The 25,680-nt window shown below is 36.2% G+C and overlaps 1 protein-coding gene across 2 annotated transcripts in view; it reads left to right on the plus strand.

Moving 5' to 3' along the window:
- BEND6 (BEN domain containing 6) overlaps positions 1–25,680 on the plus strand; it is a 46,848-nt gene that overhangs the window by 12,899 nt on the left and 8,269 nt on the right. The window contains exons 2-6 of one of the 2 annotated variants that reach the window (XM_023755579.1): positions 6,459–6,675; positions 13,372–13,549; positions 22,411–22,637; positions 24,514–24,706; positions 25,537–25,673. In XM_023755579.1, coding sequence (XP_023611347.1) covers positions 6,556–6,675; positions 13,372–13,549; positions 22,411–22,637; positions 24,514–24,706; positions 25,537–25,664 — 846 coding nt within the window. In that variant the 5' untranslated portion in view covers positions 6,459–6,555 and the 3' untranslated portion in view covers positions 25,665–25,673. Of the gene's footprint in view, positions 1–6,458; positions 6,676–13,371; positions 13,550–21,747; positions 21,812–22,410; positions 22,638–24,513; positions 24,707–25,536; positions 25,674–25,680 lie in introns of those variants that run through there. The other variant, XM_023755580.1, reaches the window with a different exon arrangement.

The raw sequence follows: 25,680 nt of genomic DNA on the forward strand, positions 1-25,680 counted from the left end.
TGAAAACCTATTTGAAGAAATATGACAGATACTTCCCTACCTATGAAAGAAATAGACTCCCAAGTCAGGAAGTGCATAGAATCCCAAACAAAAAGATCAAAGAAGACCACACCAAGACACATCATAATTAAAATGCCAAGAGCAAAAGACAAAGAGAGTATCCTAAAAGCAGCAAGAGAAAGAAAGTCAGTTACCTACAAGGGAGTACCCATACGACTGTCAGCTGATTTCTCAACAGAAACTTTGCAGGCCAGAAGGGAGTGGCAAGAAATATTCAAAGTGATGAACAGCAAGAACCTACAACCAAGATTACTTTATCCAGCAAAACTATCATTCAGAATTGAAGGTCAGATAAAGAGCTTCACAGATAAGGAAAAGCTAAAGGAGTTCATCACCACCAAACCAGTATTATATGAAATGCTGAAAGGTGTCCTTTAAGAAGAGGAAGAAGAAGAAAAAGGTAAAGATACAAATGATGAACACCAAATACACATTTATCAACAAGTGAATCTAAAAATCAAGTGAATAAATAATCTGATGAACAGTATGAACTGGTGATTATAATAGAATCAGGGACATAGAAAGGGAATGGACTGACTATTCTTGGGGGGGAAAGGGGTGTGGGGGATGCGGGAAGAGATTGGACAATAATCTATGCACCTATGGATGAGGACAGTGGGTGGGGAGTGAGGTCGGAGGGAGGGGTGGGAACTGGGTGGAGGGGAGTTATGGTGGAAAAAAAGAGGAACCAATGTAATAATCTGAACAATAAAGATTTAATTTTTAAAAAAAAAAAGATTCAAAGCCATTGGCTTGTGTTCTTCATCCAACCACAGATACCGGATGTTCTCATGGATGTGGTTATATTTAAACTCATCCGTATAACTAGCTAGGGAGTTAATGAAATGCTTTCTATCAGCAAAAAATAAAGAAGGGGAGATTACTACATAGTGAATTTTTTACTATCAGGAGCTTGTAGTCTTTAATTAATAGCACATTATTAACATCCCTTCTGAATTTGCTAATTGGCAAGTAATATAAACACAGAATTATCTGTTTATGGAAGTTATAACAAACACTCACCTGAAATCTACCCAAAAGTAGTCATTAGAAAAGGGGTCTGATATGTTCATTCGGTTTGGTCTTGAGCAAATTGTTTGTGAAGAAATTTGAGGATTTGCTCTTTAAATCACATCAGCAGGAGAGAGTTTTAGCATTCCGTTTTTGTGAAATAATTTTTTCCAAAATTTTCATTGTGGCAAAACACATAACATAAAATTTAGCATCTTAGCCATTTTTAAGTGTACAGTTCAGAGGCATGAAATACGGTCACATTGTTATGCAGTCATCACCACAGTCCATCTCCAGAACTCTTTTCATCTTGCAAAACTGAAACTCTATACCCGTCAAACAATATCTTCCCATTCCCTCTCCCCCTACCCTGGGGTTATTTTCAACCCCAGCAAACCAGGACTCTGAAATCTGTCACCATTACTAAATAATATTTTTTAAGTATGTTTTTATTGGTTTTAGAAAGAGAGGAAGGGAAAGAGAGAGAAATATTGATGTGAGAGAGAAATATCGATCTGTGCCTTCTGCACACCCACCACTGGGGATAGAACCACAACCGGGCATGTGTCCTGACTGGGAATTGAACCGGCGACCTTTTGGTGCATGGGATGACGCTCAAATAACTGAGCCACACCAGCCAGGACCACTAAATAATATTTAACAGATCCCTGTAAGCTAGTAATGTTTTTCAGTTTTAAATAGTTGAAAAAATAATATAAGAATAACGTATCATGATATGTAGAAATTATATAAAATTCAAGTTTCAGTGTCCATAGATATATTGGAACCACGGCCACACTTATGTGTTCACATGGTGCCTATGGCTGTTTTCATGCTGTGCGACCATATGGGTCAGTCTCATCACTTTGTACTTACTGCTGCTCAGTGTCCACAAGTCACAGTGATGCAGTTATAATAACTCGAGGGCGTTTTAGTGTCATGCATATTGTCATCATATGGCATATTATTTTATTTTTTATGATCAGTGCATGGCAATCATGTTAAAACAAGAAAAAAAGAGAAAACTGGACTTAGTGTTTTAAAGCTGAGTGAAGTATAGATTATTTTGTTATAAGATTAGATGGCAAAGCATTGTGTGTCTTATACAGTGACACTATAGCTCTGCTAAAAGAACATGATAAATGTCAACATTATCAAAATAAGCAGTCATTGCAATATTTCCAGCTTACAGGACAGCAACAGTCAGAATAATTAGAAATTTTAAAATGAAATATCACAGCAGAATTTCATCTCAAAAAAAAAAAATGAAAATGAGTCTACAACCAAAATAAGTTTCTGAGTGGTTCATTTGTTAGCATGAGCAAGGAATGCCATCTACCAATAATGAATTAATTAAATCATGTTTGATTGCAATAGCTGAAAACATGTGCTCAGAAAAAATAAACATACTTAAGACTATTAGCCTTTCAGCAAAAGCAGTTGCTCAAAGAATTGAGGACATCAGGAATAATATACTAATTATTTAAAAAACAAGGCAAATGGCTGAGTTTTTCTATTTTTCCAGCACTGTTTGTTGTAAAGACTCTTCTCATTTAATTGCATTAGCATCCTTGTTAAAAACCAATTGAGCGCCCTATTGGGTTTGGCTGAGTGGATAGAGCATTGGCCTGTGGACTGAAGGGTCCCAGGTTTGATTCCGGTCAAGAGCACATGCCTGGGTTGCTGGCTCGATTCCCAGTAGGGGGCATGCAGGAGGCAGCTGGTCAATGATTCTCCCTCATCATTGATGTTTTTATCTCTTTCTCCCTTTCCCTCCCTCTCTGAAATCAATATAAAATACATTTAAAAAAAACAAAACAATCGACCATAGATATAAGGGTTTATTTCTGAACTCTCCATTTTATTCCAATGATTAATGTGTCTATCCTTATGGCAGTACCAAACTATCTTGATTACTATAGCTTTGTAGTAAGATTTGAAATTGGGAGGTGTGATTTTTCCAAGTTTATTCTATTTCAAGATTGTTTTGGCCATCATGAGTCACATTTCCAAAAAAAAATTTAAAGGTCACCTTGGCAATTTCTGAAAATATCATATATTAGTGGCTCTGCGCACAAATCCGTGCACAGGTAGCTCTCTGCCGCTTGCCTCAGCTGACTGCCCCGCCCACCATCGCTCATAGCTCTCTGCCACTCATAGCTCGCTGCCCCACCCTCCTGTAGCTCTCCGCCACACGTAGCTCACTGCCCTGCCCTTCTGCTGATCAGTTATTATGTAATGGTGTCCCAACCAATTTGCATATTACTCTATTATAAGTATAGATTATTGACTAAATAGTGTCAGGAGTGAACTTCATTCTTGTGGACTTGACCACTGTCAGTTCCATGCATTTCCTTATTAGATAGGATTGAATATTCTAATTTGCCCTGCTTTATAACATTTTACTAGCTTAGCAGTAGAAATGTTTTACTGCAAATGTTTGAGCTCAAGGTCAACACTGAAATTTTTGTGAATGAGAATGACCCTCAACCACTCTTATGGAACACTGAATGGCTTTGGAAATTTTGGCTTTTGCTACAGACTTGACAATATTTCTTAATAAATTCATTAACAAATTACAAGACAAAACAAGTATTTAATGCAAAACTTACAGGGAGGTGAAGCCATTCTGATAGCAACTAAATTGTGGCTTATAAGTAATGTTAACTTATTTTATACACTTCCCCTGCTGTCAAAAGTTGAAACAAGAAATGAAGATGTTTACCCTGACTCAGATTACACTGGATTTACTTTGCAAGTTCAAATTACAGCTCCACCATTGTCTTTCAGATGTCAATACAAATGCAATGGAAATTTCCTTATTTTTTAAATATAGGCATACCTTGTTTTTTTGGTGTTTCATTTATTGTGCTTTGCCGATATTATGTTTTTTACAAACTGAGTGTTTGTGGCAACCCTGCATCAAGCAAGTCTATCAGCATTTTTTCAACAGCATTTGTTCATTTTCTGTCTCTGTCACTTTTTTGGTAATTCTTGCAATATTCCAAATTTTTCATTATTATTATATCTGTTATGATGATTTATGATCAATGATCTTTGATGCTACTATCATAATTGTTTGGGGCACCACGAATGCACCTGTATGAGGCTGCAGATTTAATTAATAAATGTTGTGTGTGTTCTTACTGCTCTACCAACCAGCAGATCCTTCATCTCTTTCCCTCTAATTGGGCCTGTTCCCTGAGACACAACAATATTGAAATTAGACCAATTAATAACCCTACAATGGCCTCTCAGTGTTCAAGTGAGAGGAAGAAGTGTAAGTCTCTACTTAAATCGAAAGCTAGAAATGATTAAGCTTAGTGAGAAAGGCATGTCAAAAACCAAGATAGGCCAAAAGCTAGGCCTCTTACACCAAACAGTTAGCCAAGATGTAAATGCAAAGGAAAGGTTTTTGAAGAAAATTAAAAGTGTTACTCTAGTGAACACAGAAATCATAAACAACCTTGTTGCTGATATGGAGAAAGATTTAGTATCTGGGTAGAAGATCAAACCAGCCAATTAAACAAGATGTGCTTTTTTAAAAATTCCATTCCTATTAGTAGACCTGTGTTACCAAAAACTTGTACTCAATTATTATTAGTATATATTCAGTTTTATAAATAAAAACTTTGGGAAATTTGTTCTTTCTAGCTCTGTACCTACATAATATCCTTGATTTTACCTCTTGGCCTGCAAAGCCTAAAATATTTATCATCTGACCCTTTACAGAAAATGTTCGCTGATCTTGCTCTGGGTAAATAGACTAATGATATTTACTAAAAGTGTAGCTTTCATCTATGAAATGCTCTTCATTGTATATCCCTGATTTAGGATTGCTTTTGGAAAACATACCTAGGTTTTATGGATTGATAAACTCCTAGAATGGTCATGTAAGCTAGGCTCTGCAAAATAAAATGGAAATGTGTCACAACTTAAACACCCCCCACTGTGCGAGGCGACCTCCAAACTTCACTTAGAAGCCTCAGCTATTATTCTAGACTACAGAGTACCTATATGGTGTTGGAAGGAAGGACCTATAAGCCAGTGGAATGTTCTAGACCACTCCTTACTCTGCCTGTGCCTCTTGGTTGCTGTATCTTTAAAATTATTAATAAAGCTTAATATTAGGTAAGATCTCTGATATTTGTGAATCAGATGTAACAGTGTTAGTCAAGTACTATTTATGTATTTGAAAACCTCAAGTAAGTTTTCAGCAAATCACAATATACAATTCTGACAAGACCGCCTTAAATATTATTTTATGATTGGGGTAGAGAATAATGAATTTCTCTTAAAATAGGTAAAAGAACCATATTTTCTAATATAATTACTTAGTGTAATTCAGTAAGGAGCATATGTTACCTTCTGCTCAAATGTCCACATATTTCTTGAGGTCCCTTTAAGCTCAGTCCTTTCTGTTGATAAAGATATTTTATAATAAAATATCTTTTCATGAAAACAAACCAGTATATGCAAGTGATAAGGATGCTAAGATCAAATGTGCAGCATCATCTATACATCATCTGCAGTGAAAGTTAAATTAGATCATCTCAACCCTATTTGACCTAAGGACTGCATTGAAAAATGATTATCCCTTAAAATTTTTCTAAAATGTATTGTTGCCTTTGAGATATTTTTACCCCGTTTTAAAAAATTGATTTCAAAGAAGAAGGGAGAGGGAGAAAGAGATATAAACATCAATGATGAGAGAGAATCATTGATCTGCTGCCTCCTGCACAACCCCTACTGGGGATTGAGCCCCCAACCCAGGCATGTGCCCTTGACCGGAATCAAACCTGGGACCCTTCAGTCCGCAGGCTGACACTCTATCCACTGAGCCAAACCAGCTAGGGCATGCTCCATTCTTCATGGTATAATTTTTAAGTTTATACCAAGGAAACCTTCCATCTCAAAACTTTAGAGTTTTCAGGGCGGGGAACCCCACAAAACTTCTCAGTAATTCATATTGATCTACCTTGGAATATTTTGGCTCTGATGAGATCTGCTACTATTGTCTTTTTCCTAAAGATGTATAACTTCAGTCCTCTGAAATAGTGTTTGCGTATATTTATAACATTTCTACTTTGTCTTATAGACGCCTCATAACTGATTGACAAGAAAAAACTTGTAAATATGGAAAAAAATTAACTTTTATTTTATAAGTGACAACTCAGTGCATATCACATTATAGAAGCATTACATCATGATGATGGTGATGATGAAATTGAAAGACTTTTGAATCAAATGAAAATGTCTACTAAATTGGTCAGTGGGAGAAAGAATGATGGGAAACTTTTAGTAAAAGTAATTAATTTGAGTGCCTATTGACATTATGAAACATACAGTTGTAAATATATATGTATCCTTTTGTTTTTGTTTTTAAGGAAAAACATTAACTTTTGGGCTACATCTGGAATAGCATCATCTACATGGGCATTCCCTCCTACAATTTTAGAAAACCTCTGGTAACTACTTGATACAATGCAGACGACCTTCCAAACAGATGAAGTTAGCAATACCCACGCTCTTAGAAAAGGAAAGAGGAAAAGGACGGAGACAATGGACTCAGAGAATGCAAACAGTGACATGGATAAAGGACAGGTTGGTGTTCCATTTCCTTCATATAATTTTATTTCCACCACAATTCCCTAATGCCTCTCATAATTTATTAGTACTTTCCCTGTTCTATTAATTTATTCTCCCTTTAATTTTTTATTTAACCAGGGAATAAAATTGCATGTTTTCTTTTTATGTTGAACAATTTGAATTTGAAACATACTCAAAATACATTTTACCTGCTTCCATTTAAAAATGGCCAATTATGCCATTGTTCAAACTTTCCTTGGTGTTCTGAGAAATTAAAGATCAACGAACTGTCAGCAAATACATTTTTCTTTCAAAAAACACTGGAGAAATTGGGATACCTCTTCTTTAACATTTACTGTTTTTCTTTTTTTATTATTACATTTTCTAGCCCATCTTCATAACTGGTTTGGTCAGGGTGCCTTTCCTATTTTTATTTATTCATTGATTCTTTTTTGAGCTAAATTCCTCACTCCCTTCTCCTCAATCTATCAATGTGTTTATTCTGTGTCTTTTTATTTGTTTGTCTTTGTAATACAAGTATTTGTATATGTCTCCATAACACATAGTGTTTTATGTGTGTGTATACTTATTTTTTAAAATATATGCTATACATTCTCATGGTTTAAAATATTTTTGGTCTTTTGGGGATGATGTCTACAGACATTCAGAATGATCCAGCATTTGACATACTGTTTTAGGCTATATCCTATAATACAACCTATAATAAAACTAGGCTGTCCTGAATCCCTGGTAATGGAAATTTATCTTTATACTGTGAAAGTTGGGAAGCACCAAAATCCACAAATGGAGTGTGCCCAGGCAAATTATAAGGAGCTTAGGTCATAAGACCAAAAGTTCTTATGAGGTTGTCTAAAATGCAAAAGTATGTCAGCAGTGCCCATGGTTGTTCCATGTGTGTGAAATGTATCTGTGACATACATGACCAAGCATGCCTTTTTGATTGAGGAGCAGAAAATCACTGTGAAAGTGTTGGAGGCATAAGCACAGAATCAGAAAGCTAAATTTAAAAATGCTTTTTTGAATAATAAAAAATAAAAAGGATATGAATATATATGATATACATATAGGCCAGGCGAGTGTGACTCAATGGTTGAGTGTCGACCTATGAACCAGGAGGTCAAGGTTCAATTCTCAGTCAGGGCACATGCCCAGGTTGCAGGCACAAGCCCCAGAAGGGAGCATGCAGGAGGCAGCTGATCAATGATTCTCTGTCATCATTGATGCTTCAGTCTCTCTCTCCCTTCCTCTCTGAAATCATTAAAATATATATATTTTTTATTTGTTTGTTTGTTTATTTTAGAGGTAAACACTGGAAAAGTCTCCCTCCTTTCCCTGTGTCCCATCTACGCTATTCCCACCTCCTACCACGTTTATTGCTTTCTTGTTATCCCTTTTGTGTTTCTTAATTCAAATAAAGCAAATATAAATATAGATATTCTTATTCCCTCTTTTGCCCAAAAAGTAACTTACCAGACATGCTGCATTGTACTTTGCTGTTTTACTTATTTTGAAGATCTTTCCACTAGTACATAAAGATCTTATTCTTTTTTACAGCTCCATATTATTCCACTGCGTGTATGTACCATTCTTTATCTAACCAGTCCCCTATGATGGGTTTGGCCTGCTACCAATCTTTTTCTTTTTACAAATCACGCTTCACTGTACAACCTTATGGATATATCATTTGGTACATCATTTAGTAGTACGTTGGTATATACCTTGATCTGTTTCTGATTTTCCAATCAGCACTGTTTTTAACATCTATTATGCATCAGATCCATTGTGTCTAACTACTACATAGCACCATATTAACTTATCCTTTCCTCTGATGATGAACACGTAGCCTTTTGCTTCTACGAACACTGACAAAATAAATATCCCCAATATATATATATATATATCCTTTAAGAAACAGTGTGAGAATTTCTCGGAACTAAATACATAGGATAGTGATTTATGGCTTATAAGTTATATGTTTATTTCTAGTTCATTTGACTAGACACCATAACATTGCTTTCCAAAATGTCCACTTCGGTCTGCAGTACATGAGGTGTTCCTATATTTGTTCTTTTTTACTAACACTTTGCATTGATATCCAACTTTCATGTTTTTGGCAGTTGATGGGAGAAAATATCTTGTCTCAATTTGCTGGTGCAGGTTTGGGGGATCCCTGGTTCCTTGAGAGATAAGATAGTGACATGCTCTCGCAGGCTAGTATTGTGATTTCTTTAGAAATTTGTTTTTCTCAAAAACTTAATAGCTTTTTAAGCTTCTTATTTTACTTGGGATCCATTACAAGTAACTACAGCCAGAGGGCTTATTTGGTCAAAAATAAGCCTGAAAACGCTCCTCTTTTATTATGGCATCTGTGCTCATCCTCTTTTCTCTCCAACTTATGGCAGTTATGTAAAGACCACATGAAACAAAAAGCTTGAATCTGATCCTTCCCATTGGGATGGATCTCAGCGCCTAGCTGAGAACTTAAAAGTTCTACAAAAGGACTTGAGGTCACAGTCTTACCCTCCAGCTACTTAGATGTAGAAGTAATTGGCTTTTTCAAATCTCGAAGATTTTTTTTTATCCTCACCTGAGGATATGTTTATTGATTTTAAAAAGAGGAAGGAAGAGAAGGAGAGGGAGAGAGGAAGAGAGAGAGAGAAGGGAGATAGAAACATCCATGTGAGAAAGAAACATCGATCGAGAGGCCCTGACTGGGGATTGAACCTACAACCTAGGTATGTGCCCTGACCAGGAATCAAACTTGCAACCTTTCGGCCAGGGCTCAAACCTTGCAAATTTAACATTACTGGATTCTCAGTCGGTTTAGATTGCAGGCTGTATTCTAAATGCAGATGAAAGAGAAACCTTTCATCTCTGCACACTGGTCAGCACCAACAAGAAGCCACTGATACACACCAACATTCTTTTTCCAGACTCAGTAAGCACATGGTCTTCCAGACCACAGGTTCACCAAATATGTCACCAAGGTCGAACAGGAGTCAACAGCTTTCTAGTATGTTATACCTGTGCTCTTTTTCCCACAGCCCGACATCTACCAGATTTGGGGTATCCTGCTTCTAGGTATCAAAATCTGGATTAGTGCCCGGCTGGTGTGGCTCCGTGGTTGAGCGTCAGGCCAGGGACCATGAGGCCACTAGTTTGATTCCCTGTTGGGCACATGCACGGATTTTGGGCTCAATCCCCTGTGTGGGGCATACAGGAGGCAGCCAATTAATGTTTCTCTCTCACTGATGTTTCTATCTCTCTATCCCTCTCCCATCCACTCTCTCTAAAAAAATTAATAAAATATATATATATTTAAAATCTGGATTAGTAATCATATATGTTGCAAAGGCTATAACAAAGACTCAAACAGTGGCTTATACAAGATAGAAGTTTTTTTCCCTTTCACATAACAGCAAGAGCAGTCCAGGGTTGGTATGCCAGCTCCACAATGTTGAGGATCCCTCTAATCTTGTGGCTCTACCTTCCTCAACACACAGCCTCTCTCTCTGGGACTAAGGTAACTACCACAGCCCCCACTGTCATGGCTTTCTCTCTACCAACACAGGAGAACACAGACAGGAGAAGGCATGCTCATTCCTTTTAAGGTCATGATGCAGCAATGGTACACATTACTTCTACTCATATTTTATTGCAATACTTAGTCATATAGCTGTACTGAGCTGCATGGGAGTCTGGGAAATGTAATTGTTAGCTGACAGATACTTGCCCAGCTAAAAATCTATTATTGTAGAAGAATGGGAGAGCAATACCTGGAGGTAGCTAGCAGTCTCTGCCCCTGTGCATTTTTCTATTGGGTTTTTATTTTTTGTTGTTGTTGGATTTTTTAGTCTCTTCTAGTGGTTTTCAATTCTTATCTTAATTGATTTGCATAAATATCTTATCTATTATAGAAATTGGTCTCTTGTGGTTTTAGATATCACAAATATATTCTCCTGATCTGATATTTGTCTAACTTTGTCTTCCATTGATGCTTACTAATGGATTATTAGCATTTGTTTGATTTTATTTCTTTCTTGTAGGAACTTGCCCAAAGTGGTTCAAACAATACATTTTAATATTTTTTAATTACAGCAGGTCCTCAAATAATGTCATTTTGTTCAGCATTGTTTCATTATAACAGTGATGAGATGCCATAGGAACTTAACTCTTGTATCTATCAATTAACCTTTGGTAAAATTGGTTTCATAAGATGTCATTTCACTTAAAGTTGCAGAACTCATTGACAATGTTAAGTGAGGACTTACTGTATCTCCACAGAACTATGGTCTCAAAAGACACCCTTAAGTTAAAAAAAATCCTTCATTTCTATTTAATCAAATCCAGTAGCATTTATATATTTGAGTCAGTACATTAGTTACTTGCCCATATATGATAATAGTAATTTTCATTACAATATATGTATATTACATATATGTGTAATATATGTCACCTACACAAATATATGTAATAATGAGTATATACACAGATACATATATTTGTATACTTATAAAATGTATACATTAGAAGTCATACAAAAATCAGTTATTTTAAGGTCAAGGGGAGAAAAAAGGAGACATATGTAATACTCTTTGTAATACTTTAAGCAATAAAACAAAATTTAAAAATAAAATAAAATAAAAATAAATAAAAAAATCAGTTATTTTCTATATTTGATTTCATCTGACATTTAATTCTCCATCCTTGCTTGATAAGAAAATGAAAAGCTTAAATTTGTCCATTCACAGCAAATGACAGAATGTTCTCGTTTTTAAAAGTTCCTTTGAGCCATTAATTTAATTTCAGTCACTTCAAGATTTCAGCCTCTATGGATCCTAGATTCTTACCCTTCCCCTCTTTCTTTTTCCCCGCCCCCCGGGGAAGTGATGCAAGTCTTCAGAAGTTTTCCATATCATCCCAGCATCTGGAGGGGGATAGCTGATCTTCCTCCAAGGTTCTGATTTTCCTGCCTGGTTCCCAGGCATCCAGCAGTGTTAGTATTAGGTACAGCCAGCCCCTCCTGGTCCATTGGGACTTCTGTTGGCACCTGCCACTGAGGTTTGCCACCCTGGCACCCATTACCACCTTCTATAAGGTTCAGGTACCCTGTGGCCTCTCTATGTACTAAACTATTTCTCTTCCACCAGTTCCCCTAGCACGTACCTATTCCTGACCAGGACACAGGGACCACTTGGGTTCTCTAGCTGTTCTGCATGAGCCCTGGGAAGTCTGGGTGCTGTCTCCAGTCTATTTGTCCAGACACCAGTTTGGGTCATGTCTAATTTATGGCCCAGAGAGGCGCCTTGTTGCCCTGATGTTGTGCTGGACTTGGAACCTCTTTAGGGAGCTTGTAATGGACTGTTAGCAAGGAGCCAGCCCTGCTGCTCTGGAATTGCCGCTTATGTATCTGGATGCTTCTATCATATATCCTTACCCCTGTAATCCGGCTTCCTTCTCTCCAAGAGGCAGGGGCAGGAAGATCAAAGATAACTGAACCTGATTCTCTGCCACTTTGGTTCTTGATTCCCAAGGCTCCTCCTCCTCGTGGCACCAGGCTCTTTTCTCCTCCTGGGCAGCAGGGACTTTATGTCATGCCTTTATCTCTTCTACTATAGGGTGTTCCAAAATTCACGCAAGATTTGAATTTTGCGTGATCATTAACAACAACAACAACAAATAAAAGCCTAATTTTACTTGGTTTATTGAATCAGATTCTAATATCTGTTGCCCTTTGATTTCAATCCCTTCAATTTTATAAGCATTACCAAGTACCAATTATGGCCCAGGAGCAGGGACAATGAAGACCAATGAAGACCACAGCTTTGCGTATATGCCAGCAAAGCTCTGGAGGCCATTTACCTGATGTGCTATTCCATACATAACCCTATACTGTATACTTTACGAATCAGTAAAAAATTTACAATTTTTAATTATAAACTTGTGTTTTCTATCAAAATTACTTCTTGTGTGAATTTTGGGACACCCTATATAAAGCATATTTTTAAAAAAACTTTACACTTGAAGCTTCTAGATTTGGAACTTTATCAATTCCACTCTATGCTCCACTTTTCCAAGTTTGGATATATATAGATGACAGCTTGATAATTTGAGAAAATTCTTTTCTGTCTCAATGCAGCCTGGGTTTTACAACTCAAGTGCAGGTATGTTCAGACTGTTATCTTGCTACTGACCTTAAGGACTATTTTAAAACTAAAAGGTAAACACGAACGCTTTTTTCCTAGGTGAATCTTATCTCTCCTTTCTGTGATACAGCAAACCCCAAAATTGTCCTCATGGCAACAGCAAGGCCGTGAATGAGAAGGAGGGGAGAAATGGAGGATGGGGATGAGTTACAAAGATGTGAAAGGTAGTCTTGTGGATTCTGCTCTGTTACACTATTTTTCTACTTTGTGTTTCTCACTGAAGGGAGGTAGACAGTCAGAACCCTGATTCCTGATTTTCAAGAGACACGTGCATGGGACGTTGGTCTTCTTCCCTTCTTCTGAGTTCCCCGGGGACCGTGGAAGACAAAGCTGAGGCGAGGTCATTAGTTAGAGCCAGCTCCTCTCTTGGACAGGAAGTGCCTGGGAGAACAGGCACTCGTAGGTCCCTTCAGCATACAGAACGTGGGATAAGCCATTAAGGTCGCTTAGAAGCTTCTTTTCTTGTGCCTGCCTTGTGTTTTAGAGAGACCCATACTCGGGAAATGCCTTTCTGCCCGGTGAGAGCTCCAGTGAGGATGACGAGCCTTTAGAAGAATTATCGAAGGAGGAATTGTGCATGAAAATAAAAAGCCTGAAACAAAAACTGACAAACACCCGGAAAGAAAACAGCCGCCTTCGACAGTCTTTGGTGATGCTTCAAGGTAAACTGAGAAAACTGACATCTTTAGATGAAAGGGAAGATACATTATGAGTGGAAAGTGTTGCATATCCACTGTCAAGAATGAAAAAGAACATCAAGACCTTAGAGAAAAGTAACAAAAGTCACATTTTAAGAAAATGTATGATTGCATAATTTAATATGGGAGCACCCTGTTGAAGCTGCTAGTTTATTGTTTAGAAAGTTTTAAATTATTCCTACAAAATACTTAATATTGTGTTCATTTAACAAATGTTCAACGGACATTTATTGAGCACTTAATAGATATGCCACTCACTGGTAGGCCCTGGAGAGAAAAGATTAGTAAAACAAATACGTTAAGGTGTTCATGATGTACTTATCTCAGTCCCCTTTGCTAAGGAAAACACTAGCAAATGGGGCCTGTTCTAATCCACTATAGAACAACTGGAATTAAAGAGTCCATGTATTAAACGTTAGTCTTGGAGTTGGGAGGAGTGGTTTGAGAAAATCACCACATTCATGGAAGACTTATAAAGGAGAAAGATCAGCATAAGCTCGTTAAAAACCACTTGGCATTAATGCCTTTTCGTAGTATCTTCTGTTGTGTTTACGTGTTTATTTTTCAAAAATTGTGTGTCTTCCATTTGTAGTTAAGCACCATGCACTACTTTATACAGCTGAGTATATGGCAGTTATAGCCTATGCTGGGCAGCATTCTGTTGTAAACTGTAACACACAGAGAACATTTTGAAATAAACAGTAAACACAGAGAACATTTTGAAAGGAAGCCCTCTGGCTGCCGTGTGCAGAATGAGTACAAGTGACAGAAGAAAGAAAATGAGGACGAACTGGAAAGCTATTGCAGTCATCCAGACTAACGTGATGGCAGCCTAGCCTAGGGCAACAGTTCTACAATATTTTTTCGAGTCAGAAATAGTGAGACAGATGGAACATGGTGGTGAGCGAGGTTGACAGAGTAATGGCTCATGTGCTTTCCTCAGAGTATTTATTAAACTGAAGGCTTTATAGTTTTAAGTAGAAACAGCCACATCTGAATGGAAATGTAATGTTTATACCAAGCCATTATCTCTTTTTTTTTTTCAATTTGAAATGTTGTATTTTTATAACAGATGGCTTTCTCTGGTGAGGTTTTGTGATTTAAAACAAACAAACAAACAAACAAACAAAAACAGATAACTCTCATGTTTATATAATCTGTTCCAGAACTTAGAGTAAGATGAAAAGCTTTATAAAATTAAAAAGCCTTAAACCAAAACTGACAAACACCTGGAAAGTTAGCATAAATTGCTGGTTAAAAGTATCGATTTTGGAGTTACAGACCTGGTTTTAAATCTCAACTCTGCTTACTAGCTATAAAACTTTGACCATGTCACTTTATGTACCTTCAGCACCAGTTTCAATTTTCTCAGTGGGGGTAGTATATCATTTTCCTGTTTTCATGAGGATTAAATGATATAATGGGAAGAAATCACTAGTGGTACATGATAGGTGCTCAATAATGGTAGTTATTGTTACTGTCTCTGCTTTTATTGACACAAGGACTTGACCTAAAAGCACCATCAAAAAATTATAGACTGATTGCTATTATAAATATAGGTGAGAAAATTCAAATTAAAGAGTAGCAAATCACTTTCAACAGTTTGTGAAAAGAATCACTTGCTATGACCAGTTTCTTCTCTCTCACACACTCCCAGATTGCCATTTCATTTTCACCTCGCCTGCCAACTCCCCACATCTCCTCCCTTATTCTCAGTCTCACTTGATGACTTCATTCCTACTTCATTGAGAAATTGCAGGATATGAAGACTGTCATCTCTCTACACCTGGACTTGTATGCTCCACTTTTTCTCCTGTCACTCATGAATGACCTATTCTGTTGTTCAGCCAAAGGCATTATCTCTATCTGCGCATCAAATCCCATCCTCTTTCACCTAATCAAGGATATAGCTACAGAGATTCTCCCACTCTCTCCTATATGATCAAGTTTTCTTCTCTAATGAATCATTCTGATTAGCATCAGACATATTTTTATTTCTCTCATTAAAAGTAAAATAGAAAAGATTTGGGAAAATCAAGAATTTGTTCAGGAGGTAGAACTTCCAAAGACAAGAGGTCCTAAAAGAGAGAAAAAAGAAGAGGTATAAGTTATGTTTAAAATCAATATGATAAAGTTCTAGAACTGAAGGACATACATTTCTCAATCAAAAGATACCACAAAAAGAAAAAAAGGCTTGCCATAACCGGTTTGGCTCAGTGGATTGAGCGTCAGCCTGCGGACTGAAAGGTTCCAGGTTTGATCCTGGTCAATGGCATGTACCTTGGTTGCAGGCACATCCCCAGTAGGAGGTGTGCAGGAGGCAGCTGATCGATGTTTCTCTCTCATCGATGTTTCTAACTCTCTATCCCTCTCCCTTCCTCTCTGTCAAAAATCAATAAAATATATTTTAAAAAAGAAAAAAGGCTTGTCCAAGGCATAACATTGTGAAATGTCAGAACACCAGAAAGAAAGAAAAGATTATAAAGTTTTCAGAAAGAACAAGCATGTCACATACTAAGAATTGGGAACCAGAATGGCATTGTACTCACAAGCAACGCTGGAAACTCTAAGATAATTAAGCAATGCCTTCAAAATTCTGAAGAGAAATTATTTAAATCTATACTTTTATACCCAGTGACAACCAACCAAGTGTGAAAGTGAAATAATATTTTCAAACATATAACCTGTCAATAATGTACTTCCCATGCTTTCTTTTAGAAAAGCTAATGGAGGATGTGGTCCTCCAAAATGGGTGTGGAAAGTGAAATAAGCCAATCTGAGAAAACAAATATCACATGATCTCACTTATTTGTGGAATCTAATGAGCAAAATGAATTGACCAAAAAAATAAGACCCAAAGCATGGAGGCATGGAACAGATTGACATACCTCAATGTGGGGTTGGTGGAAGGGGGGTGGGGAAGAAGAGAAGAGATAAACCAAAGAACACATATACTTACATGCATAGCCCATGTACATGGGCAATAGGGTAAGGAAGACCTGAGGGGGTGGGGAGGGGCTGAGAAGAGGAGGGTGGGAGGGGGTGGAATGGGAGATATCTGTAATATGATCAACAATAAAAAATATATTTAAAAAGAAAAAAATGGGAGTGAATAGAAAAAGACATGGTAATCAGAAAACAGGTGGTCCAATTCAGGAGAATGACCAGGAGGAGCTACAGAATGATAGTGAAGGGAAGTTCAGGGATGACAAGTAGCCTAGGAGGAGCTAGTCCAGATTGTGGAGAGGTATGGAAGGTTCCTGGAGAGATATCTCCAAGAAAAAATTGAAATTGATAGGTGACATAATGTATCAAAACATACTGAAAGGAGATTTTACACCTCTGGTAGGAGGTTTAGAGATACAAGAGAGAAGCAGTACTTGTCAATATTAAATAATATAAAGTTCCAATAATTAAAAGCAACTTTCCAGTGCAATTGTCAGCAGATTAATGGAACAGAATGCATATCTCACAAATAGAACCTCTTATATATGATAAAGAAACTATCCTAAAGGCACTATAGCACAGAGGTAAAAAGTATGGATTTAAAGGGGCCAAAACACCTGGATTTAAACCCTGGCTGTGCCACCTCCTAGCTATATAAACTTGTGTGAGTTGTTCAGCCACTCTAGACCTCAGTTTCCTCTTCTCAAAATTAAAGGTAATAAAAGTGATTGCCTAGGTGACATGTAAGCATTCAGAACAGAGCCTGGCAATAGCAAATGCTATGTAAGACTTGCTATTATAGTGTTCCCTGTCACAAGTCATGGGTGTGTCACCTATGCCCTTACACAGGGCCCTGCTCTTAGAGAGGCTCCACATAGTGGTTAAAGGCTCTGTCATTACCATATTAAAATTCTTAAGAAGCTCTAAGGAGTCTTGAATTTTCATTTTGCAATGAAATCCTGCAAGTCAATCAGGTAAAAGATGAATTATTCAACAAGTAAACCCCAGTGTGTAGGGGGAAGGACAGGTTCGAATTGGGTTCTCATTTCACACCACGTGGCACACTAAAAATATAACTGCAGTTTAAATGAAATCTCCAATTTCTGAATTTAAATGGGAAGTACCTATTTAAATAATATGATGAAATTTGTCTTTAAAAATTAATAATAAATACGTTCTAATATTGTTCACTAAATAGGCCTACAAATAAGAATCCAATAGACAAAAGCACTCCTGGCACCTGGACATGGTCTTGTAATACAATTTTCCACTAAAAGGAGCTAGTTTCTTTGGAGAAATGGCTAATTCTCCATCTTGTACAGGAGATGAACAAGATGAGCCTTGTCAGCAGGGTTGAAGAGGACATACTCTACTAGTACATGAACATCTTATCATCCCAGGAAGCAAAGAAGTTAGCAAAGACTATGTGGACATGTCAACTAGAAGAGGTTCCCACTGGCTGCAAGTGGGACAGTTTGAGCACCAGTAAGAATAATAACCACAATAGATAGAAACATATCATGCATGATTTATAATGGTATGCAAAGAAGAAAAACCTGAATGGTCATCAGAAAGAACCAACATTATTTTGAAAATTAGCAAGTACAGACAAAAAAAACAACAACATTTGTTCTGCCATTACTATATGAAATGAACTGCCAGGTAAACAAATATTTGAAAAAAGGAAGTTTCCCTTTGCAGAATTCCAGCTAATAAGTGAAGAAGAAAAAACTTAGAATATTGGCATTGCAACTCCTATGGCATAGCGAATCTAAGCAGTGATCATCAGTGACTGCAAATATTACACAGAAAAAGGGAACCATGCATTAAATGCCACCTGATGGAAGTAAAACACTACCTACGTCTGACCAAGCCCTGTAGCCCTAACTACAATTTAAACCTAATACAGGGAACGGAAGACTATGTTAAACACCACTTAAGGGGCATAATCCAGACTTTGGGAAACTTGGCTGGACAAATGACGCACTTTCTTCAACTAATAAATTGCAGGGAAATACGAGGGAGAGAAAACTTACAGTTTAGAAGAGACAACAGCCAATTGTAATGTATGGGCCTTTTTTGACTCCTGCTTCAAACTAACTTTAAAAAAAAGAGAGACAATCAGAGAAATTTGGACATTTACTTAGTTTTTTAAAATGACATTAAAAAGCGATTGTTGAGTATTTCTGGCTGTGACATAGGTGTTATAGTTATATTTTTTAAATGTCTTACGATCGCTTCTTGGCCTTTTGGCTAAGATCAACAGATGCTATAAGATGATGCCTGTGATTTGTTTCAGGTACTAATAATCTAGAGGGCAGGGAAAAATTGGATGGCGGTATGATTTGTTTCAAGTACTAATCTAGAGGGCAGGGAAAAATTGGATGGCGGTATAGATGAAAAAAGATTGCTGAGTTAAGACTGGGGGATGAGTATATGGGTGTTTACTATTTTTGTATTTAAATTTTTCCATTAAAAGTCTTAAAGATATATTTTGGGGGAAAAGCTTACTTATAAATAGATGTTTAAACTGTACAAACTATATGGGGATATATTTAACTGATATAAGTAATCAATGACTTTAAAAATAAATAACATACTAAAGCAAAGACTGCTACTTTAACCCAAATAAAAACTAAAAATGTGTGTCCTTCCAAAAATTTTTAAGTTAAAAGATAAACACTCTAAGAAAAATACCACATATGAGAAATAAAAGGTTAAAATGTTCAACATAAAAGGCAGTTAATAATAGTAGCTAATATATTGTGCCTAAAATGTATTAGCCACTCTTATAAGCACTTTACAACCATCATTTAAGCGCTTATAAAATAAAGAAGTACTAATATTCTATGATCTAATAGATAATTCATAGAAGTTCAAATAATCATAAGCAAATATATATTTAACTTCACAATAATCAAGTAATTGTTGTACTAAGATTTTAGCCTATCAAAATAGTGAAGAATATTGTTAGTGATTAATGCTGTTATTGATGGTGCAGTAAAATGGCAACTTCTTGCATAGCCAGTGGGAGCTTAAGTTGCAAGAATCTTTCTGGAGAGCAATTCAGCAATATTAATTGAGTCTTAAAATCATTTATACCTTTGATCCTATTATTATGCTTTCAGGAATGTATAGCATTAGCATGATCATAGATGCATGTGAAGATGTATGTGCTGAGTGGTTTGTCAGAGTTTTCTTTGTAATAAAGAAAAATTGAAAGCAACCTAAATTCCAAAAAAAAAGGAGCATTTAAATAAATTATAGAACATCAATATGTTAGAATCTTAGGAGACCATTAAAGTTACATTTTTGCTCTGGCCAGTGTGGCTCGGTTGGTTGGACGTCCTCTGGTGCACTGGAGGATTGCCGGTTCAATTCCCAACCTGAGTTGCCGGTTCAATCCCCTGTATAGGGTGTACAGGAAGCAGCTAATAGACACTTTGCTCTTGCATCAATGTTTCTCTCTCCCTCTCCCTTCCAATCTCTCTAAAAATCTCATTTAAAAAATCTTTTAAAATAAAAGTTGTGTTTTCAAGTGGAAAATAACCCATCAACAAAGGAATGGATACATTAATTGTGGAGTATCCATGTAATTGAATATTAGTCAGTAACAACAAAACAATAAATAACTGAACATCATGAATGAATTTCAAACCATTATGCAGAGAGAAAAAAAACTAAAAGAAGAGAATTATATGAAATTCTAGAACAGGTAAAACTTACCTGTGGCTAAAGATGTCACATGTGTGGTTGCCTCTGAGGTAAGTGCAGGGATTGACTTAGAGGGTCATGAAGCAACTTTCTGAGAAGATGGAAATGTTCTGTACTGAGTGGCCAGATTATTATGACCACCTGACGTTTGTAGGCAAATTAGCTATAATTTCGTGGTGAAGTTGCTAGAGGGCCAGACCATTATAAATAGGGAATCAGGTTGTTTATCACGACAGTAGAAGTGATTTTTTTCTGAAGATATGGGTAAACAACACGATTTATCATATATATATATATATATATATCCCACATTCAAAGGCTGTTAAATCTTCTCCTGCCACCATATATTAGGACCCCTTCACTTCCCACCCTGTTCCCTCTGGCAACCACCACACTGCTATTTGTGTTCACCAGTTTCAATTTTATATCCGACATATGAGTGAAATCAATAGTTCTTAGCTTTTTCTGACTAACTTATTTTACTTAGCTTAATATTCTCAAGGTCCATCCATGTTGTTGCAAAAACTTAACTTCTAATAGCCTACTGTTGACTAGAAGCCTTACTGATAACATAAACAGTTGATTAACACATATTTTGTGTGTTATATGCATTGATGAATACCTAATTTTCTCTTCATTTTTTAGGCTATTCAGTTCATCTGTGAGTTTTTTTCAAATTGTCACAAATCTCTAACAATTTTCATGTATATATAATTTTTTGCATGATATGAGAGAGAGAGACAGACAGACAGACAGACAGAGAAATACTTATTCTTGTGTTTCCTGACCAGAGGTTGAACCTGAAACTTTGGCATATCTGGACGACGCTCTAACCAACTGAGCTGCCTAGCCAGTACTTCCAATATATTTACTGGGGGGGAAATTCACATATAAATGGAGCTGTGCAGTTCAAACTCATGTTGTTCAATGACCAACTCTAGTTTATAGCATGAAATTGGCAGAGTCTGAATTTGAATCTTGGTTCTTCTTCTCACTACTTGGGTTGACCCTGGATGGGTTATTTAACCTCTCACTGCCTACTTGTCCTCATCTATAAATTAGGGATAATGATGACACCTATCTCATAGAGTTGCAATGAAGATTAAATGAATGAACATGAGTAAATTTCCCAGAATAAGGCCTGTCACAGAGTAAAAGCTAGATTAATGTTTAATATTATTAAATGCTCAATAAGTAATTTCTGAATAAGTGTCTGGCAAAGGAGAGGTGCTTAGTAAATATTAATTGAAATATATAAGATTTTCTTCTTTAGTAGATTTCCTATTAATATAGTACCAGATGTATTAATTTGGACATGTCATCAATATACCTGATTTTCAGCTCTCAAATCTTATATTATTCTAAAGATTATAGCTCAATGATATGTTTAAGAAACATACAAAAAATATTTCTGTCTTTTGTCCTTAACCATAAAGTGAGGAGTTGAATTAGATAGGGTTCAAGGTGGCTTCCAACTCCAACAAAATGTTATTTGTCCTTAGGAAACAAACTAAATATAACAACAGAGAAGACCATTTAACATGGAGACATGAAACGTTTGAATGTGTAAGTTTCTACTGAAAAAAAGAAAGGACATTCAGTTAATTACCAGAATTCATCTTTGATATATGAAAACATAGATTTGAATTATGGCAATGAATTTTTATTAGTTTGATGGAATTTGACTCCATGGCAAACCACACGCAGAGGTCTTGGAAAATTTATTTTAATCTGTGAGAAATGGTTTAGTTTATCTTGTCATTTAAGCTGGCTTAATGTGAGTATCTGGAAGGTGATTGGTAATAGAATCAGTAATGTCTCCAAACACATTAAATACTTTCAAATAATGCTATCAGCAATTAGAAAAAATAATCAATGTGTAAAAACATTCATTTTTATTACAATGTAATGCATAAACATTTAAATACTGTCACCAAATATTTATAAATTGATTTTTTATTACTGAGCAATTACTAAATTATTTAATAAAAAGTAAATATGTCCCAACCACTTTTCTTACCATGTTTGTTTTCCAAAGGTAGCAAAAGTTAATGATTTGTTCTACATATGTCTATGCATATACACACAATAAGAAATGTATATATGTCCTGTTACTAAAAAAAAAAAAAATATTTGTAAAGTGTTACTTTTTCTTGCCATTTTAGTGTTACCACAAGCAGTTACCCAGTTTGAAGAATTGGTTGGTATGGCAGAGGCCGTGCTTAAGGGTCGAGGAACCATGTTTACATCTGCATCCACCCTCTGGAGAGCAACAAACAACTCCTCACCAGATTCATTTGCCTCCCTGTGCAGTAATTCTAATTCTAATTCTAATTCCAGTTCACCAATTTCCTTGAAAGCTGAAGAAGAGCATCACACTGATGAGAAGCAGGTCAGTTGGAATACCCATCCTATCTTTCTCTGGGATATAGTTAAATACAAAAATTAAAATAAGAACACCGCTAGCAATATATCCTAAGAATCCCAAAACACCAGTCAGAAAGAATAGATGCACCCCTATGTTCACAGCAGTGCTATTTACAATAGCTAAGATCTGGAAACAGCCCAAGTGCCCACCAGTAGATGAGTGAATAAAAAAGCTGAGGTACATTTACACAATGGAATACTATGCAGCTGTCTAAAAGAAAGATCTCTTACCCTTTGAGACAGCATGAAGGGATCTGGAGAGTATTATGCTAAGTAAAATAAGCCATTCAGGGGAAGACAAGTATCACATGGTCTCACTCATATGTGGAATCTAATGAACAAAATAAACTGATCAACAAAATAGATCCAGAGACATAGAAGCATGGATCAGACTGATGAATCTCAGAAGGAAGGGGGTTAGGGGGCAGGAAGAGATTAACCAAAGAACTTATATGCATATGTGCATAATCCATAGACACACAATAGTGCACTGAAGGCCTTGGGGGGAGAGAGGGGTGAGGGGATCAATGGGGAAAAAGGGGGACATCTGTAATACTTTCAACAATAAAAAATCATTTTTTTAAAAAAGAGCACAAAGTGACCATTGTTTTATCAGATACTTTTAGGTAACTTTAGATCACAATCATAACATTCCTATTACATAAAACAGTAAATCTAATATTTGTGAAACAAATATCCAGGTTGTTTCTAAAACTAAAGTCAAATTGTAGGCAGTGATGATGTTTTAAAACTAGACAATTCTAAATCCAATAACAGAAGGATAACTGTGCATTAAGGACTATGAAATCATATCATTGGAAAGAGGTAAATTTCATCCTCTGCATGCTGTCTGAACACAGTTTTTTTGCTACTTCCTCAATTTCTCTTAATAAAAATATAGAAGCTAAAAAGACAGGAGTTTTGTTTGAATCTGGTATTATGTTAGAAAATAGGCCTTTAAGAGAAATATTAAATACTAAAAGTCTATCATTCAGAATATTTGAATCTTAGTGTATTCATTTCCTTCTGCAGTCTAACAGGCTACCACAGAATTAGTAATTTGTAAGAATACAGATTAAGTGTCTGGGAGTTCTGTAGGTCAGAAGCGTGGTAATATCAAGCTATTGGCAGGGGACTCCTTTCCGGAGGCTCTATGGAAGAATCTGTTGGCTGCTCCTTTGGGTTGTAGAATTCAGCTGCTGTAGTTGTAGAACTGAGTTCCAATTTTCTTGCTGACTGTAAATGGAAGGCTATTCCTGCTTCTAGAGGCAGCCACCTTCCTTGTTTTGCAGCCACTTCCACCATCCTCAAAGCCTGCCATGGCAAGCAAAGTCCCCCTCACTCTTCGGATCTCTCCTCCATGGTGTCCTGTATTCTGACCCTTTCTTCTGCCTCCCTCTTCCTCATAGAAGGGCTCCTGTAATTAGGTCAGGGCCCACCTGGATAACCCAGGCTAGTCTTCCCATCTCAAGATACTTAACGTTAATCACACCTACAAAGTTGTTTTCCCATTCACAGTTTCCAGGGCCATTATTCTGCCTCCCACACTTAGTTAAGTATGGAGGAGAGGACTAATTCTTAAAGCACCAAATCCAGATTCCATAACAAGAATATGTATATACTCTGTCTATGTATATACTCACAAATATTGGGAATTTTCTCAAAGACAGCATTTAACTCTAATCCCTGAAATGTAAAGAATATACTAAAAGTACAATGCATCTCCTTAAAGAACATTGATTCTGTTTTCTGGTATGCCTTAATTAGTAATATATTCTTCCAGATTTTACTTCCTTTTTCCTCTTCCAATGACTGTGTTCATTCTTTTTTTTTTTTTTCAGTTCAAGATTGAAAAATGGCAGATTGCTCGTTGTAACAAGAGCAAACCTCAGAAGTTTATTAATGATTTAATGCAAGTACTTTACACAAATGAATACATGGCCACACACAGCCTGACCGGTGCAAAATCCTCTACTTCAAGGGAGAAAGCAGTAAAGCCAGCTATGAATCAGAACGAAGTTCAAGAAATCATAGGTGATAAATTGATTGTATTATACTGTCACATGATTTTGAAATTATTTTATGCTTCTAGGTTAAGTTATTCTTTTATGATATTTTTCTTCAAATTTATTTTTCTGTGAAAGAAAAATCTGAGGACAAATTCTAAACCCTAGTAAATATGGGAAATTTTATAGAAAAACTTTACTTTAAAAGTAGATATTAAACTAAAACTAAAATTGAATATTACTGAAAAGTTTGGATTCAGAAAATTCATAGATTTAGAAAAGTAAATCCTTCAACTAAAATTTCATTAACAGTTTATATCTTATTTTCTCTTTGTCTTAGTTCTACCTTTTATCTTTATTCTAGGAAGAAAGAGGCTAATTTGACTTTACTTATGGTTTTCAACTTACTGATTCTCCTTAAATATAATAATCTAGATTGTCAAATAATTTTTTGAAAATATCTAACAAATTTAGGGAATCACTGAATCCCAGCTTTCTATATTTTAATAGTATGTAATTTCTTACTTGGAAAAGGTTCAGACTCAACTATTCTAACTGATGTTGAGATAGATACAATTAAATTCCTAGCATTTTGGAGCAAGGAGAGATTTCAGAGCAAGCAGTAAGGTTAAAGTTGAGTGGTACCATAGGAAGACAAATATGTAGAACTTCGTTAGCTCTTGCTTTCTTTGTAAAGCCTACTTATCTATTCATCTACTTAAAGATCTCATGGGTGTTTGGGCTACTTTTGCAAAATGAAGACAAAATTGTAATGTGCTTCATGTTTTATCTCAGTTCATATCCTAAGATGCAAAGGCCTTCTAAAGTGTTTTTGTGTGCTGCTGTTGTTTTTTACAGGAGTCACAAAACAGTTATTTCCCAACACGGATGATGTCTCAATCAGAAGAATGATAGGGCAAAAGCTGAACAACTGTACCAAGAAGCCAAATTTAAGCAAAAATATGAACTCTCAGGATATTAAGTAGGTCCTTGTGGTAAGTA

The sequence above is a fragment of the Myotis lucifugus genome, unplaced genomic scaffold (genome assembly GCF_000147115.1).
Source record: "Myotis lucifugus unplaced genomic scaffold, Myoluc2.0 scaffold_80, whole genome shotgun sequence".
Classification (NCBI taxonomy): Eukaryota; Metazoa; Chordata; class Mammalia; order Chiroptera; family Vespertilionidae; genus Myotis; species Myotis lucifugus.